The 22,111-nt window shown below is 43.2% G+C and overlaps 1 protein-coding gene across 1 annotated transcript; it reads right to left on the bottom strand.

Moving 5' to 3' along the window:
- Positions 1-6,794: 6,794 nt before the first annotated feature.
- On the bottom strand, positions 6,795-20,828 carry LOC120041014 (tripartite motif-containing protein 16-like). The gene is made up of 6 exons (XM_038985981.1): positions 20,160-20,828; positions 19,641-19,736; positions 8,730-8,963; positions 7,729-7,888; positions 7,544-7,603; positions 6,795-7,312 (listed from the first exon to the last, which is right to left on the bottom strand). The coding sequence occupies exons 1-6, from the start codon at positions 20,754-20,756 to the stop codon at positions 6,795-6,797; spliced, it is 1,665 nt and encodes a 554-aa protein (XP_038841909.1). The 5' UTR covers positions 20,757-20,828.
- Between the last annotated feature and the right edge of the window lie 1,283 nt (positions 20,829-22,111).

Below are 22,111 nucleotides of genomic sequence, written 5' to 3'. Positions count from 1 at the left end.
GGATGAAATCATCCCTTGAAGGCAGAACTCAGTGTGTCAGAGTGAGCAATGAGCTGTCGACCCACTCTTAGCTATGATGTGGGCGTGCCCCAAGGGTCAATACTGGGGCCCCTCCTGTTCATCCTGTACATTAATGATCTGCCTTCTGTCTGTACTGGGTCTGAAGTTCAAATGTATGCAGATGATACAGTGATATATGTGCATGCAAAGAGCAAACAACAAGCTGCACAAGAACTCACTACTGTAATGGTCCAGGTTACAAAGTGGCTCAGTGACTCGTGTTTGCATCTCAATGTGAAAAAAACTGTTTGGCTCCCCCTCCACTCAGTATTTTTGTTAAACAGAAAACCCAAACATATGGCAGCAGATCCACAAGGTCTGCCATGAGAGGTGACTGTATAGTTCCCCTAAGGAAAAGCACCTTTAGTAAATCTGCATTCTCTGTGAGAGCTTCCCATGTCTGGAATACACTGCCATCAGACACACATAACTGCACCACATATCACACTTTCACAAAATGCTTGAAGACATGGCTAAAGGTCAATCAGATTTGTGAACATGGTCCCTAGCTGTGTGTTGCCGCTTTCCATGTCTGTTGTCTGTAACTTGTGAGGTGTGGAAACACTTTGTTGCTTTTATGAATTTTGTCTTGCTGCTTTTTGTTCTATGTTGCTCTGTCTGTATGCTACGTCTTGCTTGTCCTATGTTGCTACGTCTTGCTTGTTCTATGTTGCAATTGTCTGTATTGTAATTGTTTTTAATAACCTGCCCAGGGACTGCGGTTGAAAATTAGCCGGCTGGCTAAAACCGGCACTTTTACTGAAACGTTGATTAATGTGCACTGTCCCTGTAAAAATAAACTCAAACTCAACGACCCTGAGACCCCTTGATTCAGTGTATCATGCAGCCCTCAGCCACTACCCTGAGAGCACTTGATTCAGTGTATCATGCAGCCCTCAGCCACTACCCTGAGAGCACTTGATTCAGTGTATCCTGCAGCCCTCAGCCACTACCCTGAGAGCACTTGATTCAGTGTATCATGCAGCCCTCAGCCACTACCCTGAGAGCACTTGATTCAGTGTATCATGCAGCCCTCAGCCACGACCCTGAGAGCACTTGATTCAGTGTATCATGCAGGCCTCAGCCACTACCCTGAGAGCACTTGATTCAGTGTATCATGCAGGCCTCAGCCACTACCCTGAGAGCACTTGATTCAGTGTATCATGCAGGCCTCAGCCACTACCCTGAGAGCACTTGATTCAGTGTATCATGCAGCCCTCAGCCACTACCCTGAGAGCACTTGATTCAGTGTATCATGCAGCCCTCAGGTTCATTACCAATCAGAAACGTCTAACACATCATTGTGATCTCTACAGCGCTGTTGGCTGGTCGTCATTGACCTTGAGTAGTCTTAAACACGGGTATACACTGATTTATAAGGCCATGTTGGGTAAAATGCCATTTTATCTCTGTTTTTTTAGTCAGGTCAGTAAATAAATATCAATTACTGTCCCATTCTGATTTGCTTCTAACAGTACCAACAATTATAACAGGTCATGGTAGAAATAGTTTTAGTTACTCAGCTCCGTGGTCCTGGAATTCTCTCCTGAACATTTTAAAATGTGATGATCTAGTTTCGTTGGTGGAGTTTAAACACTTGATCGATGTAAATATCATAGAAGATTGTAATTGTTTTTAGGCCAGCTGTTTTTAGTCAAGATGTTTGTGTTTTTAATGTAATATGTAATTGTTGTACTGTATGTATGTTTATAGTGTTGTTTAATGTTGTGTTAAATAAAGGTAAAATAAAAACTATAATAAAAAATCAATACACTTTCCCTTTCAGGACCATAGGGTTTTACTGCCCCCTGCTGGAGACTGGAGCACACTGCAGTCCCTTTCAGGACCATAGGGTTTTACTGCCCCCTGCTGGAGACTGGAGCACACTGCAGTCCCTTTCAGGTCCATAGGGTTTTACTGCCCCCTGCTGGAGAATGGAGCACACTGCAGTCCCTTTCATGTCCATAGGGTTTTACTGCCCCCTGCTGGAGACTGGAGCACACTGCAGTCCCTTTCAGGTCCATAGGGTTTTACTGCCCCCTGCTGGAGACTGGAGCACACTGCAGTCCCTTTCAGGTCCATAGGGTTTTACTGCCCCCTGCTGGAGAATGGAGCACACTGCAGTCCCTTTCAGGTCCATAGGGTTTTACTGCCCCCTGCTGGAGACTGGAGCACACTGCAGTCCCTGGCTTTCTTTGTGCAGCCGGATGATGAGGCCCTCATCAATACAGGTACTGTATGTAGAACCATAGTAAAGACCAGTATGGACTATCAATACAGGTACTGTATGTAGAACCATAGTAAAGACCAGTATGGACTATCAATACAGGTACTGTATGTAGAACCATAGTAAAGCCCAGTATGGACTATCAATACAGATACTGTATGTAGAACCATAGTAAAGCCCAGTATGGACTATCAATACAGGTACTGTAGTAGAACCATAGTAAAGCCCAGTATGGACTATCAATACAGGTACTGTATGTAGAACCATAGTAAAGACCAGTATGGACTATCAATACAGATACTGTATGTAGAACCATAGTAAAGACCAGTATGGACTATCAATACAGGTACTGTATGTAGAACCATAGTAAAGCCCAGTATGGACTATCAATACAGATACTGTATGTAGAACCATAGTAAAGACCAGTATGGACTATCAATACAGGTACTGTATGTAGAACCATAGTAAAGACCAGTATGGACTATCAATACAGATACTGTATGTAGAACCATAGTAAAGACCAGTATGGACTATCAATACAGATACTGTATGTAGAACCATAGTAAAGCCCAGTATGGACTATCAATACAGGTACTGTATGTAGAACCATAGTAAAGACCAGTATGGACTATCAATACAGGTACTGTATGTAGAACCATAGTAAAGACCAGTATGGACTATCAATACAGATACTGTATGTAGAACCATAGTAAAGACCAGTATGGACTATCAATACAGGTACTGTATGTAGAACCATAGTAAAGACCAGTATGGACTATCAATACAGGTACTGTATGTAGAACCATAGTAAAGTCCAGTATGGACTATCAATACAGGTACTGTATGTAGAACCATAGTAAAGACCAGTATGGACTATCAATACAGATACTGTATGTAGAACCATAGTAAAGCCCAGTATGGACTATCAATACAGGTACTGTATGTAGAACCATAGTAAAGACCAGTATGGACTATCAATACAGGTACTGTATGTAGAACCATAGTAAAGACCAGTATGGACTATCAATACAGGTACTGTATGTAGAACCATAGTAAAGCCTAGTATGGACTATCAATACAGGTACTGTATGTAGAACCATAGTAAAGACCAGTATGGACTATCAATACAGGTACTGTATGTAGAACCATAGTAAAGCCCAGTATGGACTATCAATACAGGTACTGTATGTAGAACCATAGTAAAGCCTAGTATGGACTATCAATACAGGTACTGTATGTAGAACCATAGTAAAGACCAGTATGGACTATCAATACAGGTACTGTATGTAGAACCATAGTAAAGACCAGTATGGACTATCAATACAAAGTGACCATTTAGAATGAGGCCCAGTTCAATGAGAGGAAGTCTTAACAGAACTGGGGGATGACAGACAGGAAGTGGGGGGGGTGGAGATCTAATATATTGTTGTGCCAAACACTAAAGCATGATATTGTAATAAATCTACACCCTATTCCCTACGTAGAACACTACTTTAGACCTGGTCAGAAGCACCGTAGTGCACTACGTAGGGAATAGGGAACCATTTGGAACAAAGACAGTAATTCCCCTGAACATCTTCCTCTTCCTCATCTGGTTTCTTGAACAGCCCTTCACTCCTCCCCTCTTCCTCCCCTCCTCCCTTTTCATTCTATTCTATCAGCCACACCACTAGCTCACCTCCACACAATACATTTACAAGTTAAAGACACACCTTGGAATAAATAACAAAGGAAAACTATTACTAGATGAAGTTTAGTGTTTTTTATTATTTCCCATCACCATAAATCATATTTAATCACTGAACAGTAGCAGACCTAACTTCATCTGTTCCTGACTCTGGATAGTGGATTAAAAAGACCATCAATCTCCAATGATATTAAAGTACTATTCTGAACATTACTGATATACTGAGTGGCAAGTCAAGATATCTGCTGGTTTTATTGTTTGGTCAATAGCACCACCTGCTGGACAGGTTTAATGTTGCTGGACTGAGCAGTATGGGAGGATGAAAGATGACACATTTAGGGCCGGTTTCCTGGACATCTACATTGAACATACTTTTTAGTCCAGGACTAGGATTAATCTGTGTCTGGGAAACCAGTCCATATAGTTTAGTAGAAAGTAAGTGATACCAGCTTGTAGTGGGCTGACTAGTCCTGAATTGTCCTTTAGTTCCTGGACCATTTTCCATGCAGCTCCAGGTGACAGAGAACACATCAATTAGGACCAACAAGCTGATCAATGATACTGAGGAGAATTACATAGAGACAGAGAACCAACTGAGAAAACATATCAATGGTTCTGAATGACAACCAATATACATCAACACCAGACATCATGATTCAAGGAAATGGACAAGATTAAAACATTGCAATTACAAAAATATGAAAACAATTAATTATAATTCATAACATCTTCTGAAGATCAAATCAGTTAAATCATTGTAGATAAAACAGAGCAGAATGAATCATCACATCTGGGGACCATCACCACCAGCATGACTAGTATCTATGTGGACCCTAATTCAGTTTAACCAGCTCAGCTATAGACTACACCAGCATGACTAGTATCTATGTGGACCCTACTACAGTTTAACCAGCTCAGCTATAGACTACACCAGCATGACTAGTATCTATGTGGACCCTAATACAGTTTAACCAGCTCAGCTATAGACTACACCAGCATGACTAGTATCTATGTGGACCCTACTACAGTTTAACCAGCTCAGCTATAGACTACACCAGCATGACTAGTATCTATGTGGACCCTACTACAGTTTAACCAGCTCAGCTATAGACTACACCAGCATGACTAGTATCTATGTGGACCCTACTACAGTTTAACCAGCTCAGCTATAGACTACACCAGCATGACTAGTATCTATGTGGACCCTACTACAGTTTAACCAGCTCAGCTATAGACTACACCAGCATGACTAGTATCTATGTGGACCCTACTACAGTTTAACCAGCTCAGCTATAGACTACACCAGCATGACTAGTATCTATGTGGACACTACTACAGTTTAACCAGCTCAGCTATAGACTACACCAGCATGACTAGTCTCTATGTGGACCCTACTACAGTTTAACCAGCTCAGCTATAGACTACACCAGCATGACTAGTATCTATGTGGACCCTACTACAGTTTAACCAGCTCAGCTATAGACTACACCAGCATGACTAGTATCTATGTGGACCCTACTACAGTTTAACCAGCTCAGCTATAGACTACACCAGCATGACTAGTATCTATGTGGACACTACTACAGTTTAACCAGCTCAGCTATAGACTACACCAGCATGACTAGTCTCTATGTGGACCCTACTACAGTTTAACCAGCTCAGCTATAGACTACACCAGCATGACTAGTATCTATGTGGACCCTACTACAGTTTAACCAGCTCAGCTATAGACTACACCAGCATGACTAGTATCTATGTGGACCCTACTACAGTTTAACCAGCTCAGCTATAGACTACACCAGCATGACTAGTATCTATGTGGACCCTACTACAGTTTAACCAGCTCAGCTATAGACTACACCAGCATGACTAGTATCTATGTGGACCCTACTACAGTTTAACCAGCTCAGCTATAGACTACACCAGCATGACTAGTATCTATGTGGACCCTACTACAGTTTAACCAGCTCAGCTATAGACTACACCAGCATGACTAGTATCTATGTGGACCCTACTACAGTTTAACCAGCTCAGCTATAGACTACACCAGCATGACTAGTATCTATGTGGACCCTACTACAGTTTAACCAGCTCAGCTATAGACTACACCAGCATGACTAGTATCTATGTGGACCCTACTACAGTTTAACCAGCTCAGCTATAGACTACACCAGCATGACTAGTATCTATGTGGACCCTACTACAGTTTAACCAGCTCAGCTATAGACTACACCAGCATGACTAGTATCTATGTGGACCCTACTACAGTTTAACCAGCTCAGCTATAGACTACACCAGCATGACTAGTATCTATGTGGACCCTACTACAGTTTAACCAGCTCAGCTATAGACTACACCAGCATGACTAGTATCTATGTGGACCCTACTACAGTTTAACCAGCTCAGCTATAGACTACACCAGCATGACTAGTATCTATGTGGACCCTACTACAGTTTAACCAGCTCAGCTATAGACTACACCAGCATGACTAGTATCTATGTGGACCCTACTACAGTTTAACCAGCTCAGCTATAGACTACACCAGCATGACTAGTATCTATGTGGACCCTACTACAGTTTAACCAGCTCAGCTATAGACTACACCAGCATGACTAGTATCTATGTGGACCCTACTACAGTTTAAACAGCTCAGCTATAGACTACACCAGCATGACTAGTATCTATGTGGACCCTACTACAGTTTAACCAGCTCAGCTATAGACTACACCAGCATGACTAGTATCTATGTGGACCCTACTACAGTTTAACCAGCTCAGCTATAGACTACACCAGCATGACTAGTATCTATGTGGACCCTACTACAGTTTAACCAGCTCAGCAGTACCAGAGAGATGAAACCCAGGATAGAGGGGCTGAGTGAATGTGGTCTGGACTCTGTGGAGGAGGGTCATTGTGTCAGAGACACTGTAGAAGGACAGAGTACCTGCCTTGTGATCCAGGTGCACTCCTACTCTGGAGGACTGAGGGCCTGATACTTTAGTCTCAACATTATTGTGTCTGAAACAATAACCACCTCTAGAGCACTTTAAACTCCAGGACTTGTTATTGTAGCCAAATACACCATATTTACCTCTCTCTGTTCTGCTGATGTCTTTATATGAGACTGCTGTTTTAACCCACCACCCAGTCCACTCCACCTCCCAGTAACAGCGTCCAGACAGACCCTCTCTACACAGAACCTGACAGTAGTTGGTGAATCTGTCTGGATGGTCAGGATATGGTTGGACTTGGTCTGTACAGGTCACCTTTCTGTTCCCTTCAGACAGAGAGAGGTGTGTGTATGCTGTGTTTGGGTCCAGTGTGAGCTGACAGGAATCTGGGAGAAGAGCAGAGACCAATGAGGGGAGTCAGAACAATAAGTTAAGTCAGATACTGTATCTACCCTGTCTTTGATTAGAGCACAGCAGAGATCAAATCAGAGAAATATGAGGAGTCAGATAGATACCCAGTCTTTGATTAGATCTACTATTGCTATATATTTCTAGAGGGATTGTTAGGAGTGTCAGTAAAAAGAGACTGTTAGTTACTTCACAATAAAGAGACTCACATTGTAACAACTGTTCTCTGGTCTTGGGCTCTGGAGGCAGTACAACATCCACTATATTCACTACAGACACACAAACACATTGACAGAGAGAGGGAATGTTATCATCAGACCATATTCCACATGTATATGACTAGTAGGGAACTTTCAATGGTCTAAAGTTGATGTTCTTATTGTTTTCAACACACCTGTAGTGGAGATCTTGGTCCATTCTCCTTTAAGGAAGTCTTCTAGTTTCTCTCTCAGTTCAGACACAGTCTTACTCACATCTCCAAAGTACTGAAGAGGACGGACAACGATGCTGGGTAAGTCTGAAGATACACTGATACTGGAGAGAGACTGATAACTCTGGAGAGAGAAAGAGAGAGACAGAGAGAGAGAGGGGGGAGAGAGAGAGATACTGATAACTCTGGAGAAAGAGAGAGAGAGAGACAGAGAGAGAGAGCGAGGGACAGAGGGAGAGCGAGGGACAGAGGGAGAGCAAGGGACAGAGAGAGGGACAGAGAGAGAGCGAGGGACAGAGGGAGAGCGAGGGACAGAGGGAGAGCGAGGGACAGAGGGAGAGCGAGGGACAGAGGGAGAGCGAGGGACAGAGGGAGAGCGAGGGACAGAGGGAGAGCGAGGGACAGCGATGGACAGAGGGAGAGACAGAGAGAGAGAGGGGGACAGAGAGAGAAAAAGAGAGAGAGGGACAGACAGAGAGGGACAGACAGAGAGGGACAGAGACAGACAAAGACGGACAGAGGTAGGGGAAAGAGAGAGAGATAAAGAGACAGAGGGAGAGAGAGAGACGGACAGAGAGAGAGAGGGACGGACAGAGAGAGAGGGACGGACAGAGAGAGAGGGACGGACAGAGAGAGAGGGACGGACAGAGAGAGGGACGGACAGAGAGAGAGGGACGGACAGAGAGAGAGGGACGGACAGAGAGAGAGGGACGGACAGAGAGAGAGGGACGGACAGAGAGAGAGGGACGGACAGAGAGAGAGGGACGGACAGAGAGAGAGGGACGGACAGAGAGAGAGGGACGGACAGAGAGAGAGGGATGGACAGAAGGGACAGACAGAGAGAGAGAGACAGACGGACAGAGAGAGGAAGAGACAGACAGAGAGACAGGACAACATAATGATGTAGATGAATAGTTTCACATGAAGTTAATTTCATATCACATGTAACAAGACAGTTTAGTTACCTGGAGGAAATGGATGTGATCCTCTGTGTGTGAGAGCTGCTCCAGCTCAGTGCTTCTCTTCCTCAGCTCAGCTATCTCCTGCTTCAGTTGCTCCAGGAGTCCTTCAGCTTGACTCACTTGAGCCTTCTCTTGGGCTCTGATCAGCTCCTTCACCTCAGAGCTCCTTCTCTCAATGGAGCGGATCAGCTCAGTAAAGATCTGATCACTGTCCTCCACTGCTGCCTGTGCAGAGCGCTGTTAAGAGAGAGAGAGAGAGAGAGAGAGAGAGAGAGAGAGAGAGAGAGAGAGACAGAGAGAGAGAGAGAGAGAGAGAGAGAGACAGTAGGTACAGTAGCCTCTGCACCTCATTGAGTCAGAACGCTGCCACCCTGCTCTCCAGGTCCACCAGACCTTGTCCCCCCTCCTGGACAGACAGGTACAGAACACCTCTTGGTCCTGCTCTACTCTCCTCCCTCCTGGACAGACAGGTACAGAACACCTCTTGGTCCTGCTCTACTCTCCTCCCTCCTGGACAGACAGGTACAGAACACCTCTTGGTCCTGCTCTACTCTCCTCCCTCCTGGACAGGCAGGTACAGAACACCTCTTGGTCCTGCTCTACTCTCCTCCCTCCTGGACAGACAGGTACAGAACACCTCTTGGTCCTGCTCTACTCTCCTCCCTCCTGGACAGACAGGTACAGAACACCTCTTGGTCCTGCTCTACTCTCCTCCCTCCTGGACAGACAGGTACAGAACACCTCTTGGTCCTGCTCTACTCTCCTCCCTCCTGGACAGACAGGTACAGAACACCTATTGGTCCTGCTCTACTCTCCTCCCTCCTGGACAGACAGGTACAGAACACCTCTTGGTCCTGCTCTACTCTCCTCCCTCCTGGACAGACAGGTACATAACACCTCTTGGTCCTGCTCTACTCTCCTCCCTCCTGGACAGACAGGTACAGAACACCTCTTGGTCCTGCTCTACTCTCCTCCCTCCTGGACAGACAGGTACAGAACACCTATTGGTCCTGCTCTACTCTCCTCCCTCCTGGACAGACAGGTACATAACACCTCTTGGTCCTGCTCTACTCTCCTCCCTCCTGGACAGACAGGTACAGAACACCTCTTGGTCCTGCTCTACTCTCCTCCCTCCTGGACAGGCAGGTACAGAACACCTCTTGGTCCTGCTCTACTCTCCCCCCTCCTGGTACCCCCTCCAGTAGCCTGCCCCGTAGCAGAGCTAGACCCAGCCTCTGCCCCCTGAGTCCTAGTAGGCTGGACAATAGAACGAGTCCAAACGGCCAAAGAACGTTGTCTGAGCTGGAACACTAGCGAGGCCATAGCAAATGAATTGAAACGAACCTTCACAGAGCCTCTTCTGACTGGAATGATCCTTAGAATTCAGTTTCCCCTAAATGGCACCAAGAAATGTCTCCCTTTTTATTTGACCACTAAAACCTGTTCTTAGGACCAAACTGGAAAATAACAACTTGTCTCCCCTCCTGGACCGCTTGGTGTTAAGTAGCAGACTAGGTGAAAAATCTGTAAATCACCTTTTTTAGGCAGATTTAGGCACTTAACCCTAGTGGCTCTGGATAAGAGTGTCTGCTAAATGACTCACATGGAAACTTAAATACAAAGTTAACTAGATATCATTTGTGTCATTTATAGCCTGGCACAGATAGTAAAACTACATTAAATACAACGTTAACTAGATATCATCTGTGTCATTTATAGCCTGGCACAGATAGTAAAACTACATTAAATACAACGTTAACTAGATATCATCTGTGTCATTTATAGCCTGGTACAGATAGTAAAACTACATTAAATACAATGTTAACTAGATATCATCTGTGTCATTTATAGCCTGGCACAGATAGTAAAACTACATTAAATACAAAGTTAACTAGATATCATTTGTGTCATTTATAGCCTGGTACAGATAGTAAAACTACATTAAATACAACGTTAACTAGATATAATTTGTGTCATTTATAGCCTGGCACAGATAGTAAAACTACATTAAATACAACGTTATCTACGTATCATCGCCACATAACTTATGTCGAATTTAAAAGACACCGTTAACGTTACCGTTAGCTAGCGAACAACGTCTGTTACACTGTAACTTACCGGCAGCCTCACATAAAAACGTATTGGTTAACAAAGCTTTGATTATGACCAAAGTCTATAGTAGTGAAAAGTCTCTCTCTCTATTGTAACTTACCACAAATTGCCATCATAGCCTATCTACATGAATGTGTCCTGTCAGAGTCTTTTCCTCTCCGTTAACCGTTAGCTAGCAGTCTCGAGCCACAGCTGACGTTGACCACAATGAGCTACAAGTAGGACTGACGTCACTACCGGTGCAGCAGCCTCTGCAGCAGCAGCCTCCCCCGGGTCCTAGTGCCCGCCCGGTAACACGGTTAAGATGCGATGGAACGGTTGACGGGAAAACAACAAATCACAGAGAAAATATATTGACTGATATATTGAATTGTTTAGGGTAGCTTTAGCTTTGGCTTTAATACATTCTGAAAATACTTGAAAAAAAAAAAAAAAAAGAATAGTAGCCCTCCTCAGGAACCACAAAACCCTCACAGACCAACTTCTTCTTCTATGATATAATGGCGGTCCACAAACCAACGTTAAAGGTGCATGGCGCCACCTTTTTATTTTATTATATTATATATTTATTTTTAATTAATTGAACCCTTATTTTACCAGGTAAGTCGACTGAGATTCTCATTTACAGCAACAACCTGGGGAATAGTTACAGGGGAGAGGAGGGGGATGAATGAGCCAATTGTAAACTGGGGATTATTAGGTGACTGATGGTTTGAGGGCCGGATTGTGAATTTATCCAGGACACCAGGGTTAACAGCCCTACTCTTATGATAAGTGCCAATCTAAATCCTCCTACCTAACTCAGAACTTCTGAGAAAATAAAAAAGAGTCCTAGTAACTTCTAATAGACCCTCCCCCTGTCCCCCAAATCCCTTCCAAACCCCCTCAACCCCGTCCAACTTCAATGACCCTACACTTCAATCTTTCCCTCTCTTCAACATCCTTACAACAATATAACTACTTTGGCCCTATTTGCTCCTGCACCATGCCAACTAACCCTACACTCATTAAAAACCCACTACCCCATTCCACTACTTTGACCCTATCTGCTCCTGCACCATGCCTACTAACCCTACACTCATTAAAAACCCACTACCCCATTCCACTACTTTGGCCCTATCTGCTCCTGCACCATGCCTACTAACCCTACACTCATTAAAAACCCACAACCCCATTCCACTAGTTTGACCCTATCTGCTCCTGCACCATGCCAACTAACCCTACACTCATTAAAAACCCACTACCCCATTCCACTACTTTGACCCTATCTGCTCCTGCACCATGCCAACTAACCCTACACTCATTAAAAACCCACTACCCCATTCCACTACTTTGACCCTATCTGCTCCTGCACCATGCCAACTAACCCTACACTCATTAAAAACCCACTACCCCATTCCACTACTTTGACCCTATCTGCTCCTGCACCATGCCAACTAACTCTACACTCATTAAAAACCCACTACCCCATTCCACTACTTTGACCCTATCTGCTCCTGCACCATGCCAACTAACTCTACACTCATTAAAAACCCACTACCCCATTCCACTACTTTGACCCTATCTGCTCCTGCACCATGCCAACTAACCCTACACTCATTAAAAACCCACTACCCCATTCCACTACTTTGACCCTATCTGCTCCTGCACCATGCCAACTAACTCTACACTCATTAAAACCCCACTACCCCATTCCACTACTTTGACCCTATCTGCTCCTGCACCATGCCAACTAACTCTACACTCATTAAAAACCCACTACCCCATTCCACTACTTTGACCCTATCTGCTCCTGCACTATGCCATCGACCTGGGAGGGCGGGACACCACCACTCAACACACCCTGTAACTCTTCTGAAGTCAAATCTCGTATGACCAAATACTTCTCTGGTTCTGAACTCTTCACCACACCTTCTACCTCACTTAACTCTCCCTCATTCATTTCCATTTCACCTCCAGAACTCAGTCTGGCGCACGACTCACTCTGTTTGCACTTGATTTATAACATTTGAAATGTCTCTTCTTTTGAAAATAGATGTTGAGTAATGTTTACTGTTCATTCATGATTGTTTATTATCTACTTCACTTCTTTGGCATAGTAAAGATATGTTTCCCAAGCCAATAAAGATCTTTGAATTGAATAGAGAGAGAGCTCCATGTTAATGTATAGGGGACATGAGTCAGTCATGGTTACTCATGGTTATGTGATGAGGTAGCCCCGCCTGCTACTCTAAATCAGTGTCGGTCCAATAGGGAATGTCCTCTTGGTGTAACGGTCAAGATGTTGGTTTCTCCCACGGTAGACCTGGGTTCATATCCTGTCAGTTACATTAACTTGTTGGTGAATCTGAATAGATAAGACCTGACAAAATACTACCTCTATATCCTGTGTTCTACATCCTGGGGTTTACCCAGCACCTCCTCCAGTATTACTGTCATCACCACAGCAGATAGATAACTGTGTTCTACATCCTGGGGTTTACCCAGCCCCTCCTCCAGTATTACTGTCATCACCACAGCAGATAGATAACTGTGTTCTACATCCTGGGGTTTACCCAGCACCTCCTCCAGTATTACTGTCATCACCACAGCAGCTAGATAACTGTGTTCTACATCCTGGGGTTTACCCAGCGCCTCCTCCAGTATTACTGTCATCACCACAGCAGATAGATAACTGTGTTCTACATCCTGGGGTTTACCCAGCGCCTCCTCCAGTATTACTGTCATCACCACAGCAGATAGATAACTGTGTTCTACATCCTGGGTATTACTGTCATCACCACAGCAGCTAGATAACTGTGTTCTACATCCTGGGGTTTACCCAGCGCCTCCTCCAGTATTACTGTCATCACCACAGCAGATAGATAACTGTGTTCTACATCCTGGGTATTACTGTCATCACCACAGCAGCTAGATAACTGTGTTCTACATCCTGGGGTTTACCCAGCACCTCCTCCAGTATTACTGTCATCACCACAGCAGCTAGATAACTGTGTTCTACATCCTGGGGTTTACCCAGCACCTCCTCCAGTATTACTGTCATCACCACAGCAGATAGATAACTGTGTTCTACATCCTGGGGTTTACCCAGCACCTCCTCCAGTATTACTGTCATCACCACAGCAGCTAGTTAACTGTGTTCTACATCCTGGGGTTTACCCAGCACCTCCTCCAGTATTACTGTCATCACCACAGCAGCTAGATAACTGTGTTCTACATCCTGGGGTTTACCCAGCACCTCCTCCAGTATTACTGTCATCACCACAGCAGCTAGATAACTGTGTTCTACATCCTGGGTATTACTGTCATCACCACAGCAGCTAGATAACTGTGTTCTACATCCTGGGGTTTACCCAGCACCTCCTCCAGTATTACTGTCATCACCACAGCAGCTAGATAACTGTGTTCTACATCCTGGGGTTTACCCAGCACCTCCTCCAGTATTACTGTCATCACTTCAGCAGCTAGATAACTGTGTTCTACATCCTGGGGTTTACCCAGCACCTCCTCCAGTATTACTGTCATCACCACAGCAGCTAGATAACTGTGTTCTACATCCTGGGGTTTACCCAGCACCTCCTCCAGTATTACTGTCATCACCACAGCAGATAGATAACTGTGTTCTACATCCTGGGGTTTACCCAGCACCTCCTCCAGTATTACTGTCATCACCACAGCAGCTAGATAACTGTGTTCTACATCCTGGGGTTTACCCAGCACCTCCTCCAGTATTACTGTCATCACCTCAGCAGCTAGATAACTGTGTTCTACATCCTGGGGTTTACCCAGCACCTCCTCCAGTATTACTGTCATCACCACAGCAGCTAGATAACTGTGTTCTACATCCTGGGGTTTACCCAGCACCTCCTCCAGTATTACTGTCATCACCACAGCAGATAGATAACTGTGTTCTACATCCTGGGGTTTACCCAGCACCTCCTCCAGTATTACTGTCATCACCACAGCAGCTAGATAACTGTGTTCTACATCCTGGGGTTTACCCAGCACCTCCTCCAGTATTACTGTCATCACCTCAGCAGCTAGATAACTGTGTTCTACATCCTGGGGTTTACCCAGCACCCCCTCCAGTATTACTGTCATCACCACAGTAGATAGATAACTGTGTTCTACATCCTGGGGTTTACCCAGGACCTCCTCCAGTATTACTGTCATCACCACAGCAGCTAGATAACTGTGTTCTACATCCTGGGTATTTTATTTATTTATTATTATTATTTTTTTTTTTTGTGGGGGTGGATCAGCTTAATATTGCGGAAAGAATGTTGCTTCCAATGTAATTGTCTGCATCATTTCCAATCCCCCATATTTTTGGGGGTAAATATACAGTGGGGAGAACAAGTATTTGATACACTGCCGATTTTGCAGGTTTTCCTACTTACAAAGCATGTAGAGGTCTGTAATTTTTATCATAGGTACACTTCAACTGTGAGAGACGGAATCTAAAACAAAAATCCAGAAAATCCCATTGTATGATTTTAAAGAAATTAATTTGCATGTTATTGCATGACATAAGTATTTGATACATCAGAAAAGCAGAACTTAATATTTGGTACAGAAACATTTGTTTGCAATTATAGAGATCATACGTTTCCTGTAGTTCTTGACCAGGTTTGCACACACTGCAGCAGGGATTTTGGCCCACTCCTCCATACAGACCTTCTCCAGATCCTTCAGGTTTCGGGGCTGTCGCTGGGCAATACGGACTTTCAGCTCCCTCCAAAGATTTTCTATTGGGTTCAGGTCTGAAGACGGGCTAGGCCACTCCAGGACCTTGAGATGCTTCTTACGGAGCCACTCCTTAGTTGCCCTGGCTGTGTGTTTCGGGTCGTTGTCATGCTGGAAGACCCAGCCACGACCCATCTTCAATGCTCTTACTGAGGGAAGGAGGTTGTTGGCCAAGATCTCGCGATACATGGCCCCATCCATCCTCCCCTCAATACGGTGCAGTCGTCCTGTCCCCTTTGCAGAAAAGCAGCCCCAAAGAATGATGTTTCCACCTCCATGCTTCACGGTTGGGATGGGTTCTTGGGGTTGTACTCATCCTTCTTCTTCCTCCAAACACAGCGAGTGGAGTTTAGACCCAAAAGTTATATTTTTGTCTCATCAGACCACATGACCTTCTCCCATTCCTCCTCTGGATCATCCAGATGGTCATTGGCAAACTTCAGACGGGCCTGGAAATGCGCTGGCTTGAGCAGGGGGACCTTGCGTGCGCTGCAGGATTTTAATCCATGACGGCGTAGTGTGTTACTAATGGTTTTCTTTGAGACTGTGGTCCCAGCTCTCTTCAGGTCATTGACCAGGTCCTGCCGTGTAGTTCTGGGCTGATCCCTCACCTTCCTCATGATCATTGATGCCCCACGAGGTGATATCTTGCATGGAGCCCCAGTCCGAGGGTGATTGACCGTCATCTTGAACTTCTTCCATTTTCTAATAATTGCGCCAACAGTTGTTGCCTTCTCACCAAGCTGCTTGCCTATTGTCCTGTAGCTCGTCCCAGCCTTGTGCAGGTCTACAATTTTATCCCTGATGTCCTTACACAGCTCTCTGGTCTTGGCCATTGTGGAGAGGTTGGAGTCTGTTTGATTGAGCGTGTGGACAGGTGTCTTTTATACAGGTAACGAGTTCAAACAGGTGCAGTTAATACAGGTAATGAGTGGAGAACAGGAGGGCTTCTTAAAGAAAAACTAACAGGTCTGTGAGAGCCGGAATTCTTACTGGTTGGTAGGTGATCAAATACTTATGTCATGCAATAAAATGCAAATTAATTACTTAAAAATCATACAATGTGATTTTCTGGATTTTTGTTTTAGATTCCGTCTCTCACAGTTGAAGTTTACCTATGATAAAAATTACAGACCTCTACATGCTTTGTAAGTAGGAAAACCTGCAAAATCGGCAGTGTATCAAATACTTGTTCTCCCCACTGTATAAATCCATACACGCATGCATACATATACACATATATACATACACATACCTATATAGACATACATACTTTTTTAAAGAATATACCTTTATTATTTTTCCCCGCAACCCTACCACCGATCCCCCAATTGGAGTAAACTAATAAACACTTCTGCTTTTACCTTCAATTTATACATCTTATACCCATCTTACAGACACAGTCCACTTTACAATAGTTCTCTCTTATTTGTTCTTAGTCCTTCCTCTATTTCTGTTGTCCATCCAATTTTATTTCCACTTGTAACTGTGCTATTTCACAAAAGCTCCGCACCTATACACATTTCACAGATCCCGTATGCCCTACATTGTTTATCTTGTTATTAGTCCCACCCTTCAGTTCCACTCAACCCCTCCCATCTATCTTCCAACATCATCCATTTCGGATTTTTATTTGCCATATATTTTTCAACTGTGCTGTGATGCTTCACAAAAGACTTGAACCTTCCTATTCTCATAGCTTCTACAGATTGTAAATTAAAAATAAACATTTTTGCTAAAATAATTATTATATTATTGATTGATTGACTATGGCTTTTCAAATCCCCCAGTATTGCTATCTGTAGCGTTAGTTTTAGGCAAATGTTGCAATTCTTCAACCATTCCTGGACCTGTGACCAAAAACAAGCTACATATGGACAATACCAAAATAAATGATCTAATGACTCTGCCTCCTCACAACAGAATCTGCAGAGCTGGGAAGATTGTATACCCCATATATATAACATTCTATTAGTTGCAATAATTTTGTACAGTAATTTAAATTGAAAAATTCGAAGTTTTGAATCCGGCGTTGTTTTGCGTATCAATTCATAAACCATGTGCCATGGAATGGGTACATCGAAAATCTCTTCCCAACTATTTTGCAATTTATATGGCACAGCTGTCAGTTTTTTTGGTCCTTAAATGAAATTGGTATATGTTTTTATTTATCACACTTTTCTTTAACCATTTATGTTCTTTAATACAGGGCCGACATACAAGTTCCTTACTTTTTTCCCCTTCTACTTGCCTCTTCCATTTTTGTGGTAATGCTGCAATTAATTGGTTGTAATTTTGGGTAGAGCAGACATTTCCATATGTCTGTGTTAGCTGCATGTGTGTCATAACTCCACCAGTCCTATTTATGATATCATTCACAAAAATTATACCTTTTTTAAACATTTCTTCGATAAATACAGTTTTTTTATCAATTACTATATTTGAATTTAACCTGTTATGGCTGCAGGGGGCGTATTGAAAAACTGGAAAATATGTGCAAATTTTCAAACGGCCTCTTAATCAATTTTTGCTCTTACAATATGCATATTATTATTACTATTGGATAGAAAACAGTCTCTAGTTTCTAAAACTGTTTTAATTATTTCTCTAAGTGGAACAGAACTATTTTTACAGCCCATTTCCTATCCGGAAGTGAGATTTCCAAAATCGATGTCGCTCTTCAAGCCCTTGTCTATAAAAGGGCATGTCACTTAGGACTGTAGAAACACGTCATACGCCTTCCTCTGGGTGTCATGCGGAAGTGAGAGAAGAAATCACTTGATTATCTCTTCCTGGGGTTGAACACAACCTCTTGGAGTGAGTGTTGCGCAGTTTATTTTTCTTTCTGGGCGCGAAGTAGGACCTGGACTCGGCTCCTGGAAAACACTCTGTAAAGGTGAATATGATCTCTGGCTTCGATTTTATTTGATACATGTCACAATATCATCCTAAAGTATGTTATTTCAATATAGTTTAATTATATTATTGAAATGTATTCTGGACTTTAGACGTGATGCGACGCAATAATTTTTTCAAGATGGAGAGGTTAGCGTCGCACTGCCAGTGTGCTTGCTAATTCAAGAGGGAAATTGTTCGTTCTGGATCGAAATAAAGACATTTCTGAACAAAGGACCCCTTGGAGAACATTCTGATGGAAGATCAACAAAGCTAAGGACCCAATTTGGGATGCTTTTTCATATATCTGTCGAACTGTGCTATGCTACCGTTTGCCTTGAGTCAATGCTGTTGTGATGTTAGCTATTGTAGTAAGCTAATATGACGATATATTGTGTTTTCGCTGTAAAACACTTAAAGAATCGGAAATATTGGTTATATTCACAAGATCTTTCTCTTTCATTAGCTATCCACCATATATTTCTCTGAAATGTTTTATGATGTGTAATTAGTAGTTGACGTTGGTGTCTGTATTTTCTCTGGCTACTCCCGTGCGATTTCTGACTGTAGCTATGATGGTAGCAGTAATGTAAAACTGATTTATAGCTAAAATATGCACATTTTTTGAACAAAACATAGATTTATTGTGTAACATGTTATAGGACTGTCATCTGAGGTAGTTTTTTCTAGGTTATTTAGGTTGGTTCTAGGTTAGTTAGGTTGGCTTGTGCATGCTACTTGCATCCTACTTGTGCTGTGAAAAATGTCTGTCCTCCTTTTTTATTTGGTGGTGAGCTAACATAAATATATGTGGTGTTTTCTCTGTAAAACATTTAAAAAATCGGACATGTTGGCTGGATTGACAAGATGTTTATCTTTCAAATGCTGTATTGGACTTGTTAATGTGTGAAAGTTAAATATTTTAAAAAAATAGATTTTGAATTTCGCGCCCTGCACTTGAGCTGGATGTTGTCATAGGTGTACCGGCGTCGGGCTGACGTCGGGCTGCAGCCATAAATTAAACAGTCTATTCTCTGAAAGGGGTCCAGACAGCCTGTTCACAACAGTGGGGTCAGTGGGATTGGATAAGGACCTCTCTCCCTCTCTCTGATTGGAGGAGAGAAGTGAAATGGTATGTCTCCTCTGGTCAACAATACTCACCTTGAAAGACTCCACAGCCTGTTGGAGCTCCTTCAGCTCCTTCTCTCTCTCCTGGAATCTCTGCTGGACCTTCTGCTGACTCATCCCCAGCTGCCTCTGTGGAGAATCACTCTTCAATGAGCTATCAAGCTTTATTAGTCCAGTAGATCAATAGTATAGTCATGTGACATAGGACCCATAGAGAGGAAGGTCTACAATCCTGAGGAAGTCCCTTTACAATATGATATTATGTTGCTATGTGAATGATTATTGTTTTTATGGTAGGCCTACATGTATCAAGGGGTTGAGACTGAACTTTGGACTCATAAAAGGCCATTCAGAATGATAATAGTGTTTGACTTTAGAAAATGGTGATACATTTGGAGAATCTGGGTTAACATATCTATATACTCAAGGTTTGTGTTCATATTTGTGGATCCATTTCATTTGAATTCTCTCATATTCAAACAGATTTAGTTCCTACTGTATCTTTAATTCTTTGTTTATCAGACAGTCACCAACAAGTTGTTCTGGTCTTACCTGTTTCTCAGTCCTCTCTGCTGCAGCTGACACTGTATCATGGCCTTTATGTTCATCCATTGTACACAGATAACAGATACACTGCTGATCGGTACGACAGTAAACCTCCAGCAGTTTGTCATGATGAGAGCAGATCTTCTCCTGTAGTTGTGCGGTGGCTTTGACCAGCTTGTGCTTCTTCAAAGCAGGATATTCATAGTGAGATTGGAGGTGAGTCTCACAGTAAGAGGCCAGACACGCCAGACAGGACATGAGGGCTTTCTGCTTTCTGGTCCCAGGGCAGACATCACACGCCACATCTCCAGGTCCAGCATAGCACAGAGCAGGAGGGGGAGCAGCCTGGAGTCCTGTCTTCCTCAGTTTCTCCACCACCTCAGCCAACATGTTATTTTTCCTCAGATTAGGCCTTGGAGTGAAGGTCTCTCTGCACTGAGGACAGCTATAGACCCCTTTCAGAACATCCTGATCCCAGCAGCCCTCAATACAGCTCCTACAGTAACTGTGTCCACAGGGAATAGCCACTGGCTCCTTCAGTAGATCCAGACAGACAGAACAACAGAACTGGTCCTGGTCCAGCAGAACTCCCTGTTGAGCCATTTGGACGGTTGTTCACTCTCACACAGACAGACGACACAGAGACTCTGATCAGTTTCGTTTCCACAGAAGAGAGTTTGTGAAGGGGAGGGACTTCCTGGTTCTGCCAGAGGGCTGGGGTTAGAGGGAGGGAGGGGTTAGAGGAATGGAGGAAGAGAGGAACTGAACTGCATGCAACAGCAAGAGGGAGACAAATAGTTTTGTTCCAAGGTTAGAGCCCTTAACATGGAACAAATGACATAATGAAGGAGAAGAAGGAGGGAGTGAGAGAGGGAGGGAGGGGTTAGAGGAAGGGAGAGAGAGAGAGAAAACTGCAGGCAAAGTTGAGAAGGAGACAAATATTTTAGTTCCCAGGTTAGGACCCTTAATATGGAATAAATGAAATAGAGTGGTTAGAATATATAAAGGGTAACAGTTTCTATGAAGTACATATCTATAATGCTTTTAATGAATGTTGTGATGTCTTAAACTGATATGCTGTGATACTAACTATACGCGTCCATAATAACTCATACGTGGTTGTAAAACTGTACAATGTGTTCTAGATAATTAGCTACAATGGGGGGAGGGGGGACTTGAAATGGATACAATGTACTGTAGGTGAAATGAATACTGGATGTATAGACTGATCATTGAGAATGATGTAACTCTTTACATTACAGTGTGTTTATTGGTGTGTAATTGGTTCTGTTAGTACAGTGGTGTAACAGGTACTGTGATGCCTCATTCTTCCACTGTACCAGCAGCAGTAACCCTAACCAGTAATAAGGCTACTGTCATGGAAAGTGGTACAGCAAATATAAAGTAAGGATTTATACATCTAGGATATACTGTATGTAATGATATGTCTCTGTCTTCTAGATGGTGTTCTATACTGTATGTAATGATATGTCTCTGTCTTCTAGATGGTGTTCTATACTGTATGTAATGATATGTCTTCTAGATGGTGTTCTATACTGTATGTAATGATATGTCTCTGTCTTCTAGATGGTGTTCTATACTGTATGTAATGATATGTCTTCTAGATGGTGTTCTATACTGTATGTAATGATATGTCTCTGTCTTCTAGATGGTGTTCTATACTGTATGTAATGATATGTGTTCTAGATGGTGTTCTATACTGTATGTGATGATATGTCTTCTAGATGGTGTTCTATACTGTATGTAATGATATGTCTTCTAGATGGTGTTCTATACTGTATGTAATGATATGTCTTCTAGATGGTGTTCTATACTGTATGTAATGATATGTCTCTGTCTTCTAGATGGTGTTCTATACTGTATGTAATGATATGTGTTCTAGATGGTGTTCTATACTGTATGTGATGATATGTCTCTGTCTTCTAGATGGTGTTCTA

This window comes from Salvelinus namaycush, unplaced genomic scaffold (genome assembly GCF_016432855.1).
Source record: "Salvelinus namaycush isolate Seneca unplaced genomic scaffold, SaNama_1.0 Scaffold4, whole genome shotgun sequence".
NCBI classification, from domain to species: Eukaryota; Metazoa; Chordata; class Actinopteri; order Salmoniformes; family Salmonidae; genus Salvelinus; species Salvelinus namaycush.
This window is presented reverse-complemented; position numbering and strand designations above follow the sequence as displayed.